Below are 24706 nucleotides of genomic sequence, written 5' to 3'. Positions count from 1 at the left end.
AAAATATCATTGCTCATAGCACTGTTCATGCAGATAATCCACACTTAATGTCTTAGTATAAAATGGAGCGTTCGTGTTTTGTCGTTAGTGACTTTTTTTACATACCTTTAGATTGTTTCATCATTAATTATAAAATTACATTTCAAGATGGATATGAACATGTTTTTTTCTCAGATGAAACTTAAATATCTCAGGAATGTAACAGCTTCTTCTCAGTAGTTTGTATCTTAGTATTTCTGCAGCTCTGGCATTTCAGTCTCATGTAGTCCTTTTGCTGACTTTTTCTTGGAGAGTTTTCCCGCTTCAAAACTCAGTGAAGTTGCATTGGTTATAACTTAGCTTACAACTGGTGGTAGTTAAGTATTGTCATATTTTCACATTTAACTGCTGCAGGGCTACCAGCCAGCTGTGTAAACCTTAGCTGTAGATGATTGTCACTGTTGAAATGACACCCCAATCCCATATGCAAAAATGGGAAAAGGGGTGCTGGATGGATATTTTAACACTTAAAACAGCATTATTTGCATTTTATTTCATGTCAGTAAACAGCTGTTCTTTAATATTATTTCTTAATTTAGGTTGTTCATTTTATGTAGTAATCTTGCTTTATTTGGTTCTAGCAGTTTAGTGAACTGAATTTGACAAGTGCAGCTCAAAAGTAAAAGAGAATTTCACACAAACGTTTTTGCTTTTGCTCATCCCTGTTTGTCAATTTTTTGGACTCTCCCAGGCAGAATTAATCAGGTTGCTTGTGTTAGACCTTTATTTTGTCTTAATCCTTACCTTCCCTTTAAGGGGGACCAAAAACATCTGCATTCATTCTATGCTTTTTGTAGATACACTAGTGCAACAGTAATGAGAGAGGAGACGGTTTCCAGTGAGGTAATAGTGTTGAATAAATCGTAAGATTTATAGCTAACCAAATTGTTGCAGGAGTTGAGAAGGCAACTAAAGTGCTTACTAATCTCATGTGAAAGAATCCCTGCTTATTTTTGTAATTCTTTTGTTTTCTGCAGGTTGCAAGCCTATGTCCAGTGCAAACCAGAGGAAGTAAGCATCTTCATGAAAGCAGAAAACAGGCGATGCAATTCACTCAGGTAGCAGGATGTCAAAATCACTTTGTTTTTCTTGTGTTTGTTACTTGGTTAAGTGCTACTAGTTAAAGTCAGTGTCCAATACATGTGGATGATATCTGCCACTTACATGTGGTACTAGCAATCCTCCACAGATATGTAGGTAGTTCATAGGTTCGTAAGTAGCTACCAGGTTTGCAGTCTAGGATACCATTGAGGAGCCTAGCCTAAATTCCCAGTTGCGCCCTAGCACTGTGTGGTTAAGTGACTTGCTCAGGGTCATAGAGTAAGCAAAGGAATGCTGAGGGAATCAAACCCTGTACCACAGTAGCTATAACTCACAAGCTTAACCCTCCGCCCCAACTGCCAGACCGTAACTTTAACAATTCATATTTTACATTGCAAAACACACTTTGAACTATCTCCTGTAACCTTCTCTTTTAGTTAAGCCTTGCATTGTACAACTCAGTTTGCCTGCAGTGCTTACACCCCAAGTTAAAGACCATAAAGCCCGACATACAGGTTTCTATGGGGGACCTGATCTACTGAACTGAATAGGGCGGAGGAAAGCATGTTGTTTAATGTGTTTTTATGGCTGCTTACAGGTAAACAGAAGTGATAGCTTGACTCAAATCTGTCAAACACCAGCTATTACCTTAAAATGTATTGGTCAATATCTGAAGCAAATGTTACGTAACAGACCCTTGAAGTTGAAGATAACCTCCTTACCATTATGATACCAGATTATAGAGTTCTTGATGCAAAAAAAAAATGTGTTTTTGCATTTTATTTAGTTGATAAGGATAGCCCCTTGAATTTTTGTTTTTCTGTTTTGTGGAGCTGTCAGTCTCCACCATGGTATAATGAAAGATTGAAGACCAAGTTCCACATTGCTTAAGCTAATATGTAGGCTACTGTGATTCTGTACTAAATCCATCAGTAGAAGCTTTATACTTCCTAGAAAGACAAGCCGTAATCTAGGTATTGGAGGTGGAACACCTTATAATGGCAATTTATGTGATGATGTAGTAACAAACCTCCCTCCTCCTCCATCAACCCAGATGTGCTTTAGATAGGCTTTTGCCAGAGAAGTTTCAACGTTATGAGGTTCTGTTTGTATCAAGAATGATGACCATCATAGTGAGTGAAACTGAAGACCATACCTTAGCTAGATGCCAGTTCCATTCATCTGCTGTGGCAATCTAATAAGTGCTGTTGAAGCTTTCTCAGAGACTTACCAGACACTTGCTTACTCTCCCTGGCTGGTAGCTTTCCCACCTTTGTGTTGTGATGGTCTGAAAGCCAGTTATTTGTAAAGCAGGCATCTAAAGATGGGCAAATGATGTCTTTTAAGCACAGGCACATCATTGCTGGGCCTCTAAGGACTAGACAGCACTCACTGGATTAAATGTTGGCCTTCCAGATGCCTGAGAAGATGCCACTTGTATTTTGATTGCAAGAAGTGTACATGGTAGTACTTACATCTGTTGGAAAGATCCACCCAGGCCCTATCTGGAGAACTGAGACTGTCCACTTCAGGGGTGAGGAGGAACAAAAAAGGGAAAAGACAGCTCATTGCACAGAGGTTTAATACTGTGCTGCTAGACCTAGACCCTGTAGCAGTCCTGGGTTTGATTCCCACAGTTTAAAGTTGTCTGCTGTGTTACTTACACCAAGTCATGTAAACTGACATTGCTCCCAGGTCCTCCATGAAAAGAGATTGTGCCCATTGGGCTTACCTGGTTAATATTTTTTCAGACTGTGAAGAGGTGTAAAAATTACTGCCTTATTGTGATCTAATCTAGTCATTCTTAAGGTTTGAAACAGCAGAGGAATTTTTGTAAGTGGGCTGTCTTCCACTGAAATGTTACCTTCATGGATACCCCCAGTTTGATTGAAACCCATTTCATGAGGGGAGTAACTGAACTGTCTTCCCTTAAAATGTGGCATATGAAGCTGCATGGAAGTAGAGAAGCCCAGACCATCTGCTATCCATCCCGTTAATAGAAGCTTTTGAGAACACACTTAATACATTTTCAGTACCAGATACATAGCCTTCATCTCCCAAAAGGCTGATCAGATTAAAAAAAAGTTCATTAAGACACCAGTGTCTTTATGAAAAGACCCTTATAAAACACGGTAGAGCCTGCTTTAATAACAGAAATTACATGAAAGTCCATGGTTGTGCCAGGGCCGCATACCTTTCCCAACAGCAAAGTATGATCCCAGATGTTTTCAGAAAGACAATCTAATCCCTGTGCCACCGCAAGCATTAGGTCTCTTAATCACCAAATGATAAGATTTGTAGATTGTCTCAGGTTGCCGATTTACTGGGGAAGACGCAATTAAGTGAAAGTAGTGGAATGGTTAACAGTTCAGAATATCCCTATAAGAGCTAGACATATAATTCAGAAGCCTTCCTACTATTAGGGGAGAATCATTTGAAGAAAGTGATTGATCTAAGTTTAATCAGATTAGTGCACTAAAGAGTTTCAAGATTTTGACACTTCCTTTGCTCCCTCTCTTCTTAAGTGATGCTTTCCTCATCATTTCTAGATGTAAAGGCATCCTGCCATCAATAGAGCTTAGATGCAGTTTCTCACCCGACCTTCCAACTGTGGTCAGTCTGTTCAAGTACTTACCACCAGTGTTCTCTCATCTAAGAATGACAGTGGTGCACTTTTAACCTTACAAGGTTGACTGGCTGATCCAGACCACTTCAGCTGCAAAACTGCAACATATTCTGCATCAAACAATAGACTAAGACTTCACTTTTGCTCAGAAATCAAACCTAAGCACTTCTGTGAAGAAAGGATTCCTTGCGACTGAGTGGGAAAAATGCTGTTTGCATGCAAAGGACAGAATGTAGATCAATAGGGATGTCCTTCTCTAGACCTCAGTTCAGGAATTTTCCTGAAAGCCCTAAGCTGTATATCATCTCTTGTTGTGATCTTGAATCATGTTATGCTGAACATGAGGAAGGTACAGTGGTACCCGAAGAACCACCGGAGCTAGAATACCCAAGGAACCAATGTATTCATCAAGTGGTGTTACAGTCAAAATTTCTTAAATCTGGTTGTCCCTTTTTTCTACTCGGAGCCAGACTGGAGATTGACAAGATGCATGAGGCTGTATTTGGGGAGCCGAATGACAACATATTATAGTCCAACAGTAAGTGGACTATATGAAAGGACTGATGGCTATCCATTGTGCACCTTAAGCATTCCATTCAGAATTGAAACTATGAAGAGCCAGCAAGTTGCATTCAATACTATATTGATGTGACACTTAATCAAGGGGGCAGTCTCTTTTACTGCTTCTGCATTTAGCCAAAATGATCTGCAGACCAGCAGAAAAGCTGAATCTGAAGCACCAGGCAGCCTGTATTCTCAATAAAGTACTTTGACACAGACACTCACTTTGAGTAGAGAGATCTCAGACTTACATGGGTGGGGATGTAACCAGAGAGACCTTCAAGACATGGTGAAACATCAGGATTGGGGTGCACAGAGATCGCTGTGTTTATATCACAGGTGAATAGCCAGTTTCCCATCATCTGCACCAGGGTACTTCACAAAAAGGCATTAGCAACCCATACCTTATCAACCAACTGGCACCATGTACTACAGTTGGCATTCCCCCTGTTTAATGTTCATTCCAAAGGTGCTTTTGAAAGCAAAATGAGAGACTGAGAGAGAGCGCAAAACTAGTTTACAGTTACCAGAATGCTAAGACAGGTAGGGTTTACCCAGCTAAAGTAAGGTGAAACAGAAAAGATAATAGCACACTCTCTTCACAGCAAACGTCTTGTAATAATAAGAGGGCAGGCCATTGCACACCATTGTTAAGCGTTTCAGCTGTATACCCTGGATGATTTCAGGTTAATTCTAGAAAGCAATTTAATTTTACAGAACTTGCTGCAGAGCCTTAAGGTGGTGAAGGAGCCTAAAGCACCAGTCTTACTTGTCTAAGTGGAATAGGATTTCTTATTGATGTGAGGAAAAAGTGAACCCAATATTTTACTTTTTTCCTCAGATCTTAGGGTATCTCTCAAAATTATTTAAGCAAAACTTGACCTGCTCTTCTCTTAAATATACCTGTCTGCCACTTCTGCCTGCACCTTTGTAAAACCAGCAACAACAAGCCACTAATGCAGTTTCTGTAAAGGATCCTTCATCTGCCTACACTCAGCCTTCCTGCATTCTTGGCCTATGGCTTGAGCTTTGTGATAGTGAAGTTAACTATACCACCAGGTCTAAGCCTGCCAGCACAGCTAATCTCAAATATTGATCTTGCAAGACTTTTCCTAGTAGCAGTCATTTCAGTCACAAGACTTCTGGGCTAAGAGACTTGTTGCTAAAGAGTCTTATATCATTTTCCACCAAGACAAGGTAACCTTGAAAATTAAAAGTGTAAAAAGTATGCTGAGAATAAAAATAGATTGGTACAGTAACAAGTAACTACTAAGAAAAACAAAAAAGTACCGAAGCTAACACAGCTGAAGGTAAAACAATAAACTTTGATGCACACAAAAGAGAGTAAGCGCTTTCACGGTGTGCTCTCCTTGAAGATTAATCCTACCTTTATGGCTGAATAGTGTGTGATTTGTAACTTAAACAAATTCATTCAGCTGCTTCTGTTAAGAAAAGCAACAGAATGGGACCATTACCTACCATGCGTTAGCATGGATAACTAAGTCATTACACCAAAAAGGCCATATATTTTACAAAAACAGACTAGCTTTTTTTTCCATAACAGGGAATAAGTACCTGACTAAGCAAATGCTTTAAAAATGGCTGATCAATTGCATAACCTTCTACTATGACATGTAGGCTAGATTCTGTATGGGCAATTCAATACCCCACCCTGTAGATCTGCTGCCTTCTTTTGGTGCTTTTCTGACCAGAGCCAAGATGGTGCCATGTCAACATCCATCTGCACTTTCTCTAGACACAGAAAACTGGGCAACATTTGCCATGAAAGTTCTAAAGGGCACGTGGCAGATTCATCCACCCTAAACTGGGTTCAGTAGTACACTGCTCAGTACTTTGCCATACTTTGTCTTCCCTGCCTAATCAGCACATCCTTACCACGATCTTGCTGTGTTTGTGTGAGGATATGTTGCATAACAGGAGATGGTTGATTAGAAGGATTATTTGAGCAGGAGGGGTCTGCAGCCCACCTTCCTTAGTTCTGTTTGATAGATGAATCTGCCAAATGATGTACTGAGATTATTTATGAGGTATTGGTGGAGGTGGACAGAAAGGCATCGTGCTGAAGTCATCACTGTTCCTCACTTTGCACTTTGTAGTAGTTTGAATTTAGTCATTACATTTGTAATTCAGATGAAATTCACCCATAAACTACTGATTTACCCCAACCACTCCTCACTTCCTAGTGTATTGGAATGGTACGAACCACATCCTGGACTTAATTTGACTTCTAGATTTCAGACATCAGATGTCCGTATCTAAATCCCAGGCACAGATTTAGTGATTCATGCGTGCTCTTTGCTATGTTGGCAAGTTCGACTGGTATACACTTCCACTTAAGCGTGCATTGTGATGAAGTTTTTCAAGTATGAATATAAAGAGTAATTGAAAGACTATCTTTCTGACTTAAACTGTCCACTAACTGGACATGGTATTGTGGTATTGCACAAAGATTCACTCTTTAGAGATGAATCTGTTCATTAAGAATTTCATAATTTATTCCTTTCTGGCTAACAAGACATCTGCTGTCTGAATCTTTTTGTTAGTAGTACAGAGACAGTGATTTACCGTACATTACATTTAGTTATTATATTTTTTCATTCATTTTTCCATTTGGTTTTCAGAGTGGCCATACCTATTCTTTTATTTCTGTTCTCATCTGCAAGTTTATGTCTTTATAGTGCATTTCTGATTGTTACTTTTTTCCATTGTACAGTGACTCATTTATGACTCTTTTTGATATTGTTATAACAAATATTCCTGGAGTTTTTCTTTCCATAGCTACCCTAAAAATGGTCACTGCCCAGCTAAGCATTCCCTTGTTGGTTATCAGATACAAATGAATAAATTGTTTGGCATGGAGCTGCAGTGTGTGGATTCTGTGGAACCTAGCTTGTTAGTGTTTTTTTTCCCATTTGTAAGTACCTCATTAAGCTTTAGATGTGTACAGTTACTACTTTATTCCTTCTAAGTATTTTGGTGGAAAGTTGCATCTGAGATAATCCTGTTTTTGGTATGTTTTTACTGCACAAGACCTTTGATTTCTACAGCTACTTGGATTTGTTTTTTCTTCTCCTGTTTTGAACCAGTTCAGCTATGAACAGGGCTTTAAACGTACTGTAGAAATAGTATGTTTGAGTCTGTGCATACTACAGAAGAGTTTGTTGGGTTCATATCTTGAATGGCCATATGTTAGCACTAAAAAGGAAAATAAGGATTATCATTTCTTTACAGCTGAACTTCAGATGTTATGCTGTCCTATCTCGCCTTCATTCTTACTGGTTGGGTTAAGAACTGATTCTCTGTTCCGACTCGGCCACATACTAAAGCTCAAGGACTTCCAGTGGCTTGTGGCTGTATCCCTATCATCATGCTGTAGTGAAGCTCCCCAGATCTCATTTGCCGCTAAACAGATCAGAGGCTTCCTTCTTGGCTCTGGCTAAGTGAACAACTTTTTTTACCTTCATTATCATAATTTTTTCTGTTCTACTTTAAAATAGAGTTGGTGTTATTCTTCTTGTGCTTTTTTTCTACGTACATAAATTCGCTGTTGTGTTGTTGCTTTAGGACATCATTTTCTGCTAAGGCCTTGTTTTCCCCTATCCTGGTTAAATTTCCTATTGTTGTTAAAGAAAAAACGTCAGACGATTTATATAAGAGGGCTGTTGCTGCCCATTTTGGTTAGAGGGCATCTTGTTCTTGTTTTATTACTAGTAGTTGTTTTTCTCCAATGTTTAAAGGAAAGGAGTGTTAGCCTATTTAAGTTAGAGGGCTTCCTGACCTTGTCTTTCCCTTCCTACTATGTTAGTTTTTTGAAAAAAAAAAAAAGTTTGTCTTTATATATAATCATTCCGTAATAGTTTAGGGTGTTAAATTGTTGTTGCAGTTTGTCTGCTGTTGCGTGTATGCACCGAGTTTGAAACATGTCCAAGAAGCATAAACAATCTAAGCCTTTGGGCTTCAAAAAGTAAACCCAATGCAGCCAGAAGATGTCAGTTATTGACTCCCATACTATGTGCGTCTACTGCTTGGGAGCAGTACAGCTTCAGGAGACATGTTCAATATGTCACTCATTTAGCCTTAGAGTGCTGTTAGAGTGCAAAAATAAGTTGATTGTGAGAGGTCTTTTGAAATCCCCATTCCAAGAAGCTATATAAGAAGGGTCCGGGTACTTCAGCTTCAGTCAAATCTTCTTCATCAAGATCAAAAAAATCAGCAAAAAGATCTTCTCCCTCTTCAGGACAATCAAAGCTGTCAAAAAAGTTAAGCAAAATTGATCTCCAGCTTCAACTACTTTGGAACCGACAAAATCTATTTCATCGACTCTAACGTTAGTGGTGCCGATGGAGTTTGAACTCAGGAGCCAGTCCCCAGAATTGGAGCCAGTTGCTCCTGTTTTGAGATCACCTGTCTTGCAGTCAGTAAGGTGGTCTCCTCTCTCCTCCAAGTCCTCCAGGAGTCTTTCGGACAATGATGTGGATAGGGTGGTACGTAAGCTTTTGAAGGCACCGGCGCTGGTTAAATTTCTCTTGGCTGCAACTCAGGGTTTTGGAGCCAGCCAAGACCATCCCACTGACATCGATTCCTCTACCGAGCTGACCTGGGACCTCGGAGCAGGAATGCTTGGAATCGACTGTTGTGGAACCATCGATGTCAAGAACCATCCTGGTATCTTCGGAACTGACATCTGCTCTGACATCCTCGAATTCCGTCCGAGGGGTCTAGGAGCTGACGCTCTCCAGTTGTGCCCAAGGAGGGGAGTCAGATCGGACTGTTGTCTGATCTGACCATGCCTCTCGGGGCTTCGGCACAGATGGGCTTGGCTCCTACATCAGCTTCGGAGCCTATTCCCTTGGTTACGGGGATTTCTTCTGGCTCTTCGGAGACAGAGGTGTCTTCGGATCAGGGGTGGGGGGGCTTTTGAGCTGATGAGGAGGATGCTGTCTCCTCAGACAGCTCCACTCAGGGGTTCTGACATTCCTCCCCCTAAGACGCCAGCATCCATCTCTGTACCACACCATCCACAGACCAGCGGACAGGATACCCCATCAGGTGAACCCCTCTCTTCCAAAACCTCTCCGGAATACCTTTCTGAAGAGGTCCCCCATAAAAGAGTCTGCAAGAGGAAGCATTTGGACTCCCCAGATGAGTCCATCATCTCGGACATGGACCTCGATGATTCGGAAGAGTCCCCACAGTTACTCTCTGAGGATGTCTCTTTCACAGACATCCTAGAAATCCATAAGCAGAGCGGTGGCTGGAAGCCCGTCAACCCTTCTGTTGAGGAGTCTGTTTAACTGAAGGCCTTTGGGTCTCACCCTTCAGCCACTTGAGGGTCTCCGCCTTTTGGTGAACTTATGAAACTAGTTAGTCGAAAGGTGTGGGAGTCTCCAGATGCAGTGGAACCTGTCCATAGGAGGCCAAATAAGTTAATTACAACCCCTTCAGATAAAGCCTTCCTGACCAGGGGTGTCCCTGTAGATGCTATGGTGGTGGCAACAGCCACCAAAAAGGAACTTTCTGAAACATCCTCATCTGTTCATCCACCGAACAAGGAGTCTCATACGATGGACAGATACGGGAAGCGCACTTTTGCTGTCCGATCGTTGAACTATTTGATGCATTTTACAAGGCTACACAGCGATCTCCTAAAGGGGCTAGGAGATGTTCTCCAAGGTACAGTAGCTGCAGGGGTAGCAGACAAAGTTTCCTCTCAGTTCACCACCTTAAATTCTGTGGTCAACTCCTCCATGAGGCTTATTTCGTATGCAGCAGATTGAGTAAGCAGAGCAGCGAGTTCAGGAATTTCCCTAAGGAGACATTCCTGGATGCGCTTATGCAACTTTGCGGAACTTTTCAAAACTTTTTTTACTAATGCCCCATTTGATGGCTCGTACTTGTTCGGGCCAAAATTTAAGGAGAAGTTAACCAGGTGTGAACAAGAAGGAATGACTCTCTGTTCTGTAGGAGTCCATTTTTCTGTATCTTCTAGGCCTTATCCAAAAGGCCAGAAAGGGGAGATGTGGTTCCATATATCCCAGAGAGTTTTTCAAGACACACATGGTATCTTTCCCTTAGGGTCAGAGGGGGAAGTACAAATGGAAGATGCTGTCCACATGGCTGAGGGGGTCCGCAAACCCAGAGTGACAGAGATTCTTTCACTTGACTTCAAAAAGATGCATACAGTATAATTTTAAAAGGGAATTGAACTAACTTGAATTTAGGATGATAGTTAATTACCATACATTAAGTCCCAGGGGGGTGAAATTAGATAGCAATATGACTTTGTAGTAACTATAATTAAATTTATGAATAAGTAGAGTAAAAATAAAATTACTTAGGAAAATGAATTATTTGAATTGTTATGCTGAATTATTTATAAAATAAAATAATAGAAAATTTGCTATGTGATGTATTAGTTCCTATTTTTAAGTTGTTCATAGTTGCACTATGTAGTTGCACATTAAAGTAATCAGTTTTTGTGTAAAAAATATATAATTGATTGATTGGTTAATTGTATATAATTGTTTTTTTTGGTATATAACGATGTGATTTTTTTAAAATAAATTGCTGCATTGAAGGTGAATGGCCGAGGTACCAGAACGTATGATCGTACAACAAAAGAAAATCTACATTTTGGAGCATTGTTCTTCTCTGGTTTTCCTTTGATGTCTTTTTTGATGACATAGATTCTTTCCATGGTCAGCCCTTTCAACGCTCCTGAAGGGAGACCAGTCTGTCCAACTCTGGAGGCAGTCGGGGGGTCGCATATCTTTGTACCTACAAGCCTGCTTGGAAATAAAAGACACGTGGGTACAAGGTATCATATCCAGAGGATATTCCATACCATTTTTTCTTCTCATCCCAAACATAAAGAAAATCCCAGACATTCCACCCAGTCAGAGGCATCAAGCATCTCTAGAAATTCAAAAGTTGCTAGACAAAAGAGTCATCCAAAGAGCCCTGCAGACCAAATAAGATCCGGAACTTACTGAAAATTCTTTAGTGCCAAAAAGAACAAGGGACTGGAGACCAGTTTTGGATCTCAGCAGATTAAATGAATCAGTAAATAAGGCCAAGTTCCAGATGGTAACACTGCAGTCAACTCTTCCTTTTTTGGGAAAAGACAATTGGATGTGCTCTGTAGACCTCAAGGATGTGCACTACCACATAAAGATGGGCAGGCCATCCAGGAGTCATCTGTGCTTCTGGCTCGGAGCCAGTCATTACTAGTTTCGAGCTCTGCCCTTTGGTCTCTCTACAGCTCCCAGATTGTTCACCAAGTGCATGGCAGTAGTCATGGCTCACCTGAGATGTCTAGGATTCAGAGTGTTTTTGTATTTAGATGACTGGCTCCTAACTGCCACCACCAAGCATCTACTACTGGAATCAAGAGACACTACTCCCTCTCTCTTTCTGCTCTCACCTGGGAATCACAATAAATTACGGAAAATCTTCCTTGTTGCCATCGCAGTGTATCATGTTTATAGGAGCAGATCAAGATACAATAAGCATGAAGGCAAAACTTCATGCAGAAATAGTCCTAGTTCTGAGACAGCAAGTCTCCAACCTTCTCTCCAAAACAAATGTACAGGCAAAAACAGTCTTGAAAATCTTGGGCACCATGGCATCTGCGATAAGTTTAGTTCCACCTGTACGCATGCACATGAGAATTCTGCAGTGGCTTCTGTTCACCCAGTGCTCATTACAAGAACTACCCATATCTCACCAAATTCTGTTGAGTCCTGCAAGGAGGACCTTCGCTGATGGCTTCACTCCAGTCACATAACTTCAGGCCAGCCATTTCTTCCTCCTCAGCCGGTGCCCACAGTGACCATGGATGCCTCTCAGGGTGGGGGGCATTATCTGGGCAGGACAGTTCAAGGCACTTGGCAGGATCACAAGGCCCACTTGCACATCCGTATCCTAGAGATGAGGGTGGTGCTTATGATGTTGCAGGCACTCCAGGACTCTCTTCCACTGGGCACAGTTGCAATTCAGACAGACATGTCAGTTGTCTGGTACATAAACAAGGCAGGACCAGGTCTTACCCCCTTTGTCAAGAGGTCCTCAGATTATGACAATGGGTGATCTCCTCCCAACGCTTTCTAATAGCAATGCGCATCCCAGGGAGGCCCAACATGATAGCAGACAAACTCAGCAGAGCGATTCTCATGCCCCACGACTGGTCCCTAAAACAAGAAGTAGCGGAGAGAATCTTCCGCAAATGAGGCCAGCCTTGCTGCGACCTTTGTGCCACTTCCATGAATGCCAAATGCAGCAGCTATTTGGCCCTAATCTCCCCTCGGGGGGAGTCATCAAGGGATGCACTTGTACACCTTTGGCCCCCAGGACTTCTTTATGCCTTTCCACGAATACCCAAGGTTCTCCAGAAAGCCAACTCGTTTGGAAGCAGGCTAATTCTCATTGCCCCATATTGGCCTCATCAGATTTGGTTCCCCTTTCTTTGGCCTCATCTTCAGGAGGAGCCATGGGTTCTGGACCCAGTTCCAGGCCTTCTGACTTGTACATCCGGAACGCTCCATCCTTGTCTTCCAACCCTCAAATTGACAGCTTGGCTGCTCTGATACCAAATGTAGCCAGGCTTCCTAACCTCCCTCATTGGATCAAACCTATCTTGATCTCTTCTCATAAAGCTTCAACAAGAAAGTTATATATCAGTAAATGGAAGAGGTTTTCTTCCTGGGCTTTGACAAGACACATTGATCCATTGTCTGCTCCTATAAGTTCTGTCCTCGAATTTCTGGCAAAACTATTTAATGAAGGCACAGCTGCAGCTATCATTCGTGTACAGTTAGCATCAATGTCTAATACAGTTAGCAGCAATATCTAATTTCCATATAAGCGATTTCAGCCCTAAGTTGATGTCCCACAAAATATGCAAAGCCTTCCTGAAGGGTACTAACTTAAGACCACCCATAAAAACACCCCGACCACCATGGGACCTAAACTTTGTTCTGTCATGCTTGATCGTACCCCCCCCCCCCTTTGAACCTGCGTCATCATGTGATCTCAAATTTTTAGTGTGGAAGACAAGTATGTTGATTGCCATCACTTCTGCAAGAAGAGCTTCAGAGCTGCAAGCTTTATCGAGCAAGCCACCATATATGCTTTTTGATAAAGGCAGAGTATCCCTTCGAACAAACCCATCCTTCCTGCCAAAAAGTATGTTCAGAATCTAACCTAAGTCGGTCCATAGTATTACCAGTTTTCTTTCCAAATCATGGCAACAAGGCAGACTATAAACTTCACCAATTGTATGTTTATAGGCAATTACATTTCTACTTGCATAGAACAAAGGACTTCAGGAAATCTGATCAGTTATTTGTATCATTTTCAGAAGCAAAGAAAGGTGCCCCTATATCTAAGGTCACTCTTTCAAAATGGCTCTCAGATTCTATCACTTTTACTTATGAATCCAATAACAAGATTCTTCCCTTTAAAGTCAAAGCCCATTCTACAAGAGCCATGGCAACCTCTTCTGCTTTTAGAATGAGACTACCACTTGATAACATTTGTGCTGCTGAGACTTGGGCAATGCCTCATACCTTTACCACTCATTACAAAGTAGATTCGGCCTCCAGGGACAGGGCCTCCTTTGGGTCCACTGTCCTGAAGAATATACTCCCGTGAGCCACCCCAGAAATATGGTGCTAGGGACGCTGTCCCAACCAGTAAGAGTGAAGGTGAGATAGGACAACATAACATAAATGTACTCACCATAACGTTCCATGTTTGTTGTCCATTTTGCCTTCATTCTTGCATCCCACACTCCTTCCCTCCTACCTCTGGCTCCTGGAGGGCAATAGAGGACAAAGAGTTCTTTCCTTGTAAAGTGTGACCCTGGCCTTCTTCATTGTCTTCATAATAGGTATTGATGTTACCTTGGGTTCCTAATGTTATCAGCAAACGAGCTCTGGGGGAGCTTCACTGGAGCATGATGGGATAGAAATACAGCCATGAGCCAGTTGAAGTTCTTGAGCTTTAGTATGCGGCCGAGTCGGAACCGAGAATCTGTTCTGAACCCAAACAGTAAGAATGAAGATGAGATGGACAACAAACATGGACCTTTATGTTGAGTACATAACTTTTTTTTTGATGCTCCCAACTTAAGACGTCAACCCCTAGAGATGGCTGACTGTTTTAAGATCTTGCCAGAAGACTAATTCCCCACCAGTAGTTTAATCCCATTACTTTTATGAATTCCTTGCATCAGAGAGCCTTCTGCTTGTACATCTGTGGTTTAATCCCATTACTTTTTATGAATTCCTTGCATCGGAGAGTCTTCTGCTTGAACATCTGTGGTTATGGTGAATGCCTTTTCCAGGTTGTACTTCAGACTGTCTTGCAGAATCTGACAGCACTATCATAAACTCTCATTATAGTACAAGCTAAATTACATACCAGGTGTGTGCTTTTAAAGGCAAAAGCAGTTTTCGTCGTATGTAGACATGGAGGAGATTTTTGGTATGCTGAAATGTGAGTTTGTGCACTGATTCTTTATTGTGTTAATAACGTGTAACACAGACATCCACAGTGTTAAGAAATTAACTTCATGAAACAGGTCCAAAAACACCACAACGTAATTGTATATGTCAAGAATTATATGCTATTATAAAGTCATTTAAACCCTTTCAAGTACAAAACACAGAAGTACACAAAAGTTAAATGTTTTTCATTGTTAGCATTTTAAGCAGTAATAGATCCATTAATACCAATGCATTTTCCTTTGTTCTAGTAGTGTACAGTGTTTACATCTGTGAGGTTATATAGAAAGTCTAATTATTCAGCTGAAGGCTGCATGAAGTTTGATGTTTTTGGTAAACTGGTAAACATGATCACAAAACAGGTCAGTAGTCAAACAGAAGCACTTTTAGAACTCCTAAAAATATAATCTGAAGTTGTTAATCTTCTTCCTATTCATCACTGATGGGTTTGGTTCCGAGCCCTCGTAACCGAGTCGACCTGATACCAAGCTTGCATGCACCAAAAAACTCTCGAGCTAAGCTGCTACCCACAATACCCTCTGCTCATTTACCTCAGATTTTGTTTGCCGCACAGCCATATAGCCGCGTTTCACCGAGTTCTCCAGCTAAGTGATTTTTCTGATATATTTACAAGTTTTTGTAAAGTTTTTTCCTCTTTGTAATCTGTTCTTGATTTCTATATTGTTTCAGCTCTACCCACAGGTACATCTTTCTTCCCATTGTTGGCATTTTCTTGGTATTTTCTAACTTTCTACCCTTGTGGTATCTTGTTACCATTGTTGGTATTTCCTCTCTTTCGTCTTCATTTCCTCTCTTTCCTCACTCTTTCCCTTTTGTGTGAGTGTGTGTTCTGGGATGTCTGAAAAGAAGGGAACTACGGGGTTTAAACACTGCTCTTCTTGCAGTGGTAAACTTCCGAATAGTGACCTCCATGAAGAGTGTGTGTACTGTTTGGGGGGTCTGCATTTGTCGGAGAAGCCCCCATGTAATATTTGCGCTTGCTTCAATCAGTGGACGCTGGATGAACGTCGTAACAAACTGATTTTGAAGGGCCTACTTGCTTCACCTTTTTCGGAGGCTATTTCTGTGACGGAGGTCTCATCCCCTCCTTCTATGGAAAAGAAACGTTCTTGCTCGGACCCCTCTTCACCGGCCGGTGACAGAGGTAAAAGTTACAAACCCAAGGCCCATAAGTCATCAGAGCACCATCCTGCCTCCTCGGTGCCGACTACTACATCAGCTCCGAGCCCAGCACTGACTATGGCACTGTCTACTGCCTCGGTTCCAACCAGCTTATCGGTTTCTGTCTCAGCACCATCACCCATTTCTGATCTGATATCGGTTCCGACAACTACCTCAGAACAGTTTTTGTCATCCACCCGTATTGTAACCTCGGCTCCGAGCCCGTTCACAGCTCCAACCATACCATTGTTGCCAGTTTTGAAGTTGGAATCGTCGGTGCCGTTGTGTGATACACCACGGACCCGTTTGTTGGACAAGCCTACAGCCCCTTTTTGGACCGGACAGATTCCCCCTCAGGGGGATCGGTGAGATCCACCAAGAGCCTTTCCGAATTGGATGTGGTGCGCCTTTTTGACCAGCTGCTGACCGCCAGAGGAATTTCAAATCCGCCTAGACCCTATCCCACTCCAGGCTTTGGGTTTATTTCTCCAGCAACTCCTACTTACTCTCCTCCCTTGGATCCCTCTGTTCCAAGGCTCATTTATCCAACTTTTACTAGAGAACTCCCTTCCTCTGTGCCGACAACAATGCTGTCTAAGGCCCCCTTTGGGAGTCTGTTCCGTCGGAAACCACCCTTTCTCAATCTCATGCTTGGGGGGGGGGGGGTGGAACCTCCAGATGTTATGTAGTCCTATCTCGCCTACATTCTTACCCGTGGATTTGGAGCTGAATATCGGCTCCGACTCTGCCAATTTTTCTAGCTCGAAGTCTTTCATTGGCTGGGCTAAGCAGGTATCCCATGGTGCACTGCTCCATATCCCCAGATCTCGTTTGCCGTTCAGGTAGCTCGGACGTGATCTCGCTTGGCTGTGGCCAAGTACCTCTTTTTTCTTGTCTTAAGAAAAGTTTTGATTCATATCAAAAGCTATTTTCATAGCTATTTGTCTAACTTTGTCTCAGTTTGTTGAGAGTTGTGATCATGTGATTGTTGTGTGGTATCCGACTGACTGTTCCCTCAGGCTAGGCCCGTTTCAGTTAGAGATCCTAGTTCTCCTCTTTTTGCCTTCTGTGTGAGTATGGTCTAGACCGTTTAAGTTAGAGGTTTGGGCTTTCCCTTTCCTTGTGGGTTTCAATCCCTTATTGAGAGTTTGTATTTGCTCTTTAGTGTGTGTTTGGTCACTGTTTAGTGTTGATCACTGTTTAGTGTCGTTCCCGCTTTTTGTAGTGTGAGCGCCTGTGTGTTGTTCTCAGTTTTTTTTCCTTGTTGGGGTAGTAGTTAAGATGTCTAAAGATCCCAAGGAGCACAAACCTTCGGGTTTCAAAAAGTGCTCTAAATGTGGGTACAAAATATCCATTACCGATGGGCATTCCATTTGTGTCTATTGCCTGGGAGCCATCCATTTGCAGGAATCCTGCAGTTTTTGTCATGCGTTCAGTCCTAGAGTTCTCCAAGAGAGAAAGAATAAGCTAATTTTAAAGGGACTCTTGAAACCCTCTTTTGAAGAGGCTATGGATTAGTCTTCCAGTGGAAAATCAAAATCTGGCAAGTCAAAAAAGAGATCTCCAGCTCCATCAGCTTCATCGGAGCCTCCGGAGAAAATCTCAAAAGTTGCATCGACCTCCTCAGCTCCACTGTCCTCTGGGCTGCAGGAAGTGTCGGTATTGACGGAACCGGCGTCGGCTCCAATTTTATTGGAACCTCTTAGGAGCCGATTGCCCAGTCTCAGGCCAGCTTCTCCTGAGAGGAGATCTCATTCTCCATCCTTGTCTTCCAAATCCTCCAGGACCCTTTCAGATGTGGATGTTGATAGGGTAGTTCAGAGGCTCCTCCAGTCACCGGTTTTGGCAAAATTGATTTCGGCTCCGGCGCCCGTCCCGACGCTGTCTTTGATCATTCCTCCCCCGAGCGCATCTCTGTCTTCGGAGCCAGAGTGTTCCGCACCGTGTGATGTTCCTAGGCCGGCTCCGATGCCCCATTTGGCTCCATCGGTACCAGCATTGGCTATGACCACGTCGGCTCCGTCCTCAGGGTTCGGGACTCAGGATTCTTCAGTCGGGCCCGAGGGGGACATCTTGGGGCTTATTTCAGTCCCGAGCCTCCCTCTCAGTGCATCGGCTCGGGGAACGCCGACCCCCGTCATGGCCTCGGAGACTGGTCGCTCCTCAGATTTGGGGGGGCCGGCCTTTGAAGCTATGTGGACCGCGCTGGCCAGATCGTCAGCTACATCAGGCGGGTCGGTCACTCTGTCCCCCAGCACTCAGGAGAGAGCTTCTGATCACCACCCATCCGTGGACAGCAGAGCACCAGGGCCTAGGGATACCCCCACGAATGGTCCCCAAATTTCTGAGTGTCCCTCAGAGTTCTTGCCTGAGGAGCCCCCCAGAAAGAAAATGTGTAAGAGGAAGCACATAGATTCCCAGGATGAGTCCCTTACCTCTGATACTGACCTCGAGGAATCGGAGGGGTCCCCTAAGTCATCCTCTGATGATGTTTCCTTCTCTGATATCCTGGAGATACTGAAAAAAAGAGGTGACTGGCCATCCAAAGCCCCTTCCGAGGAGGAGTCAGTATTCCTTAAGGCCTTTGGTGCTCAGCCCTCCACCTCCTGGGTGTCTCCACCCTTCGACGAACTCCTTGATCTGATTTGTCGAAGAGTGTGGGACAACCCTGATTCTGTGGAGCCCGTACCCTGGCGTCCCAACAAGTTTCTTTCTGCCCCCCAGGGCAAAGAGTTTCTGTCTAAAGGAGTCCCTGTAGATGCCATGGTGGTGGTGGCAGCCACTCAGAAGGAAGTAGCAGAGTCTTATTCATCCGTCCATCCTCCTAACAAGGAGTCTAGGACCATGGATCGGTATGGGAAGCGTACCCTCTTGTCGGCAACCTTTACCTTACAGTCACTGAATTACCTGTCTCACTTCACTCAGCTCCACAGAGATCTCCTCAAGGAGTTAGGAGATACTCTTGCGGGTAACGTTCCTGAGGCCGTGGCTCAGATGGTTAACGCCCAGGTCTCTACCCTCAACTCCATTGTTAACTCATCCATGCGGCTCATTTCGTATGCAGCCAAGGGAGCGAGTAGGGCAGCAAGCTCAGGGGTCGCCCTCAGAAGGAAGCCTGGCTGCGCCTGTGTCACTTTGCGGAGGCCTTCAAGTCTTCCTTCACTGACACCCACTTTGAAGGTTCCTCTTTGTTTGGGACCAAAGTGAAAGACACCCTCATCAGGTGCGAGCAAGAGGGAAAGACCCTGCCTGCCGTAGGGGTCCATTTTTCACTTCCTTCTAGGCCTTATCCCAAGGCCCAGCGGGGGGGGGGGGGATGAGGTTCAAGAAATCACAGAGGTTTTTCCTGCTGCACAAGGTAAACCCCCCTCCAGAGGCAGGGGTGGGGGAGGTTATTGAGGGAGACATCGCCCCAGAGGCAGAGGGGGCCCCCGCAATTCGGGAGACCGAGATACCTTTCGTGGCTTCCCCTACTCTCGTTCCTGAGGGTATGCTTGGCTGTGCTTATCCGGAGCCAGTCGAGGGTCGGATTTCATTATATCCGGAAGCCTGGGAAAGCATTACCCAGGACCAATGGGTATTATGGATAATTTCCGGCGGTTATCTCATTCTACTTACATCAGACCCCCCGCCAATCAGAAAAATCCCAGACGTTCCACCCAGTCAAAGGGATCAAGCAGCCTCAGAGGTCTCAAAGCTTCTAGAAAAAGGAGCCATCCAGTGTGTCCCCTCTGACCAAATCAGATTAGGGACTTACTCAAGATTCTTTTTGGTGCCGAAAAGAACAGGGGACCTGAGACCCATACTAGATCTCAGCCAACTGAACAACTACGTACACAAGTCCAAGTTCCATATGGTCACACTACAATCAATTCTCCCATTGTTGGGAGAGGAGGTACGGATGTGCTCCATCGACCTCAAGGATGCTTACTACCATGTGAAAATGGACAGGGCATCCAGGAGTCACCTACGCTTCCGGCTGGGAGCCAGTCATTTCCAGTTTCGAGCCCTGCCCTTTGGTCTCAGCACAGCCCCCAGGGTTTTCACCAAGTGTATGGCGGCGGTGACTGCTCACTTGAGACGTCAGGGATTCCAAGTGTTTCCGTATCTGGACAACTGGCTCCTTACCGCCCCCAGCAGGCATCAACTTGTTCAAACCAGGGATGCTACCATCACTCTGTCACCAGTTGGGTATAACAATAAATTGGGAAAAATCTGCTTTATTGCTCTCGCAGCGTGTCACCTTTATAGGAGCAGAATTAGACACCATTCGAATGCGAGCATTTTTACCGCAGGAAAAGATCAGAGTCTTACAACAACAGATACACATGCTGATGCCCCTGAGACAAGCGAAGGCAAGATGGGTTCTTCAGCTCCTAGGGACCATGCAAGCAACAATCATGTTGGTCCCACTAGCGAGATTGCACATGAGAATTCCCCAATGGCTCCTCTTTGTTCAATGGTCTCTCCAAAGACTTCCACTGTCTCACCCCATCTTGCTCACGGACAGATGCAAGCAGGACCTCGGTTGGTGGCTGTGCACCAACAATTTGGACGGGGGAAGACCCTTCGGTCCACCCATCCCGGTTGCCACGGTGACCACGGACACCTTCCAGATGGGGTGGGGGGGGCATTATCTTGGCAGGACAGTCCAAGGCACGTGGCAAGAACACGAGATACATCTGCATATAAACATCCTAGAGATGAGAGCAGTGCTACTTGCGTTGCAGGCACTTCAGAGTGTTCTTCCTCTTGGGACGATTGCGATACACTCAGACAACATGTCAGTAGTGTGGGATCTAAACAAGCAAAGGGGAACCAGGTCTTACCCTCTGTGCAGAGAGGCCATGCGAGTGTGGCATTGGGCAGTAACTTCCCAACGGTTTCTGGTGGCAACGCACATTCCGGGGAAGTCCAACGTGATAGCGGACAGGCTAAGCAGAGCTATTCTGATGCCTTACGAGTGGTCCCTGAATCGCCTGGTTGCAGAGCGAATCTTCAGCAGGTGGGGTCAGCCTTGCTGCGACCTTTTTGCCAGCCCCCTCTATGCAAAATGCAGCAACTGCTTCACGCTGATCCCCCCACAGGGGGAGTCACCCAGGGACGCTCTGGTTCACGATTGGCCCTCTGGTCTGCTTTATGCTTTCCCTCCGTTTCCCTTGCTGTCAAAGGTGATTCAGAAAGCGCAATCCTTGGGAAGCAGAATCATTCTGATTGCTCCACACTGGCCTCGCCAAGTTTGGTTTCCCTTTCTTCAGCAATTCATTGTGGACACTCCTTGGACTCTGGACCCTCAACCAGATTTACTGACACACATGTCGAGACAGTTCCACCCCTCCCTGATGACCCTCCAGTTGACAGCCTGGCTACTCCACTTCCATCGTTAGTCAGACTTCATAATTTCTCACCAGAAGTGGTTCATATATTATTGTCCTCTCATAAACCATCCACTAGAAAGATTTATTCTAGTAAATGGAAAAGGTTTTCTATCTGGGCACATACCAGAAGCATTGATCCTTACACAGCTCCAATCGCTTCAGTCCTGGAGTTTTTGTCTATGCTTTTCCATCAGGGTTCCACATCAGCCACCATCAAAGTTCAACTGGCAGCGATCTCTAATTTTCATGTAGCGAATGAGCCTAGTCTCATGGCGCATAGTCTCTGCAAGGCTTTCCTGAAGGGTACTCTGTTACTCCGTCCCCCGATCTCCGAATCTATCATGCCCTGGGATCTCAATTTTGTTCTACAAGCCCTTACTGTACCACCTTTCGAGCCTGCAGCTACCTGCGAATTGAAATTCTTGACCTGGAAAACAGCCTTCTTAACAGCAATCACTTCAGCAAGGCACGAATTTCAGAAATTCAAGCCCTCTCTATCAAACCTCCATACTTAATCTTCCATAAGGACAGGGTCTCTCTTAGACCAAACCCTTCGTTCCTTCCTAAAGTGGCTTCCGTGTCTAATCTAAATCAATCCATTGAGTTGCCTGTCTTCTTTCCCCATTTTTCTAACAAGGCAGAATTTAGATTTCACCAGTTGGATGTACACAGACAATTGCGCTTCTATCTGCACCTAACAAAAGATATCCGGAAGTCTGACCAACTTTTTGTTTCCTTTTCGGAAAACCGAATGGGGTCCCCGGTCTCCAGGGTCACCCTATCTAGATGGATATCTAGTTGTATATCTTTCATCTGTCAAGCAAGGAGGTAAAGATCTGCCATTTCCGGTCAAGGCTCACTCTACTCAGGCTGTTTCCACATCTACAGCCTATCAAGCCAGATTGTCAATGGATGATATATGTGCTGCAGCTACTTGGGCTTCTCCTCACACATTTGTTTCTCATTACAAATTGGACGTGGTCTCCAGGGGCAGGTCTTCCTTTGGCTCCACAGTTCTCAGGAGTATTTTCCTATGAGCCACCCAGGATGTAGGTGCTAGGGACGCTGTCCCACAGGTAAGAATGTAGGCGAGATAGGACTACATAACATCAAGAAGTTATGTACTCACCATAACGTTCGATGTATGTAGTCCATCTCGCCTCACATTCTTACTTACCCTCACACCTTCCCCCTTCCTGGAGGATTTGGAGGTTTGGTTGTTATCTGCAGAGTTCCCTTGCTTATCTTATTCTTTACCTGGATGTAATGTGTGCATGGAGTACAAATGAGTTTCGCAGCAAACTAGATCTGGGGATATGGAGCAGTGCACCATGGGATACCTGCTTAGCCCAGCCAATGAAAGACTTCGAGCTAGAAAAATCGGCCGAGTCGAAGCCAATATTCGGCACCAAAGCCATGGGTAAGAATGTGAGGCGAGATGGACTACATACATCGAACGTTATGGTGAGTACATAACTTCTTGTTCCGGTCTTGGTTACAACAGTTTTGTCGGTCCCGACTGGATCCGAGGGTGATTATCGCTCCGAGTCTGCTTGAGGCTCCGTCTCTGGGGGTGGACCGTCTGGAGCAGGGTGTGACCCCGGTTCCGATTTTGTCTTCTTCTGTTCCGAGCTCCCACTCCTCTTCGGGTGGGCCTGCTTTCCAGATGATGGAGAGGGTGCTTGCTGCTAGCAGTTCTCCTCCATTGGTTATTCCCCCCATTTCTTGTGAGACACAGCTGTCAAAGGCCACCCCCCCCCAAGACTCCGAGAACACAAGGCCCAGGAAACCCCTGTCCAGGGTATTTCCCTTTCCGAGTCTTCTTCGGATGCTGCCACCGAAGAACCCCCTCGGAAACGGGTGTGTAAGAGGAAACACATGGACTCCCCAGAAGAGTCCCTCACGGAAGATACGGACTACGATGATGGGGAAGGGTCCCCACGGTCACCCCCTGATGATAATCTTGAAACAGAGGGGTGACTGGAAGTCCTCCAACCCTTCCTCAGAGGAATCTGCATTCCTGCAGGCCTTTCGCTGTTGGCCCTCTACTTCTTGGATGACCCCCCCTTGGGGCTTATTTCAGTCCCGAGCCTCCCTCTCAGTGCATCGGCTCGGGGAATGCCGACCCCTGTCATGGCCTCGGAGACTGGTCGCTCCTCAGATTTGGGGGGGCCAGCCTTTGAAGCTATGTGGACCGCGCTGGCCAGATCGTCAGCTACATCAGGCGGGTCGGTCACTCTGTCCCCCAGCACTCAGGTGAGAGCTTCTGATCACCACCCATCCGTGGACAGCAGAGCACCAGGGCCTAGGGATACCCCCACGAATGGTCCCCAAATTTCTGAGTGTCCCTCAGAGTTCTTGCCTGAGGAGCCCCCCAGAAAGAAAATGTGTAAGAGGAAGCACATAGATTCCCAGGATGAGTCCCTTACCTCTGATACTGACCTCGAGGAATCGGAGGGGTCCCCCAAGTCATCCTCTGATGATGTTTCCTTCTCTGATATCCTGGAGATACTGAAACAAAGAGGTGACTGGCCGTCCAAAGCCCCTTCCGAGGAGGAGTCAGTATTCCTTAAGGCCTTTGGTGCTCAGCCCTCCACCTCCTGGGTGTCTCCACCCTTCGACGAACTCCTTGATCTGATTTGTCGAAGAGTGTGGGACAACCCTGATTCTGTGGAGCCCGTACCCTGGCGTCCCAACAAGTTTCTTTCCGCCCCCCCAGGGCAAAGAGTTTCTGTCTAAAGGAGTCCCTGTAGATGCCATGGTGGTGGCGGCAGCCACTCAGAAGGAAGTAGCAGAGTCTTATTCATCCGTCCATCCTCCTAACAAGGAGTCTAGGACCATGGATCGGTATGGGAAGCGTACCCTCCTGTCAGCAACCTTTACCTTACAGTCGCTGAATTACCTCACTTCACTCAGCTCCACAGAGATCTCCTCAAGGAGTTAGGAGATACTCTTGCGGGTAACGTTCCTGAGGCTGTGGCTCAGATGGTTAACGCCCAGGTCTCTACCCTCAACTCCATTGTTAACTCATCCATGCGGCTCATTTCGTATGCAGCCAAGGGAGCGAGTAGGGCAGCAAGCTCAGGGGTCGCCCTCAGAAGGAAGCCTGGCTGCGCCTGTTTCACTTTGCGGAGGCCTTCAAGTCTTCCTTCACTGACGCCCACTTTGAAGGTTCCTCTTTGTTTGGGACCAAAGTGAAAGACACCCTCATCAGGTGCGAGCAAGAGGGAAAGACCCTGCCTGCCGTAGGGGTCCATTTTTCACTTCCTTCTAGGCCTTATCCCAAGGCCCAGCGGGGGGGGGGGAGATGAGGTTCAAGAAATCACAGAGGTTTTTCCTGCTGCACAAGGTAA

General features: G+C 44.9%; 1 protein-coding gene across 4 annotated transcripts in view; it reads left to right on the top strand.

The window, feature by feature from the left end:
- The window catches only part of ZNHIT6 (zinc finger HIT-type containing 6), a gene marked incomplete at its 5' end in the record, with an annotated part of 1270195 nt that overhangs the window by 393936 nt on the left and 851553 nt on the right, over positions 1-24706 (top strand). For all 4 annotated transcript variants that reach the window (XM_044086022.1, XM_044086023.1, XM_044086024.1 and 1 more), the window contains 1 exon segment: positions 1017-1097. In XM_044086022.1, coding sequence (XP_043941957.1) covers positions 1017-1097 — 81 coding nt within the window.

This window comes from Protopterus annectens, chromosome 10.part0, assembly GCF_019279795.1.
Source record: "Protopterus annectens isolate FY-2018-M chromosome 10.part0, PAN1.0, whole genome shotgun sequence".
Lineage (NCBI taxonomy): Eukaryota > Metazoa > Chordata > Ceratodontiformes > Protopteridae > Protopterus > Protopterus annectens.
Note: the sequence above shows the minus strand (reverse complement) of the source record. Positions and strands in the feature narration are given on the sequence as shown.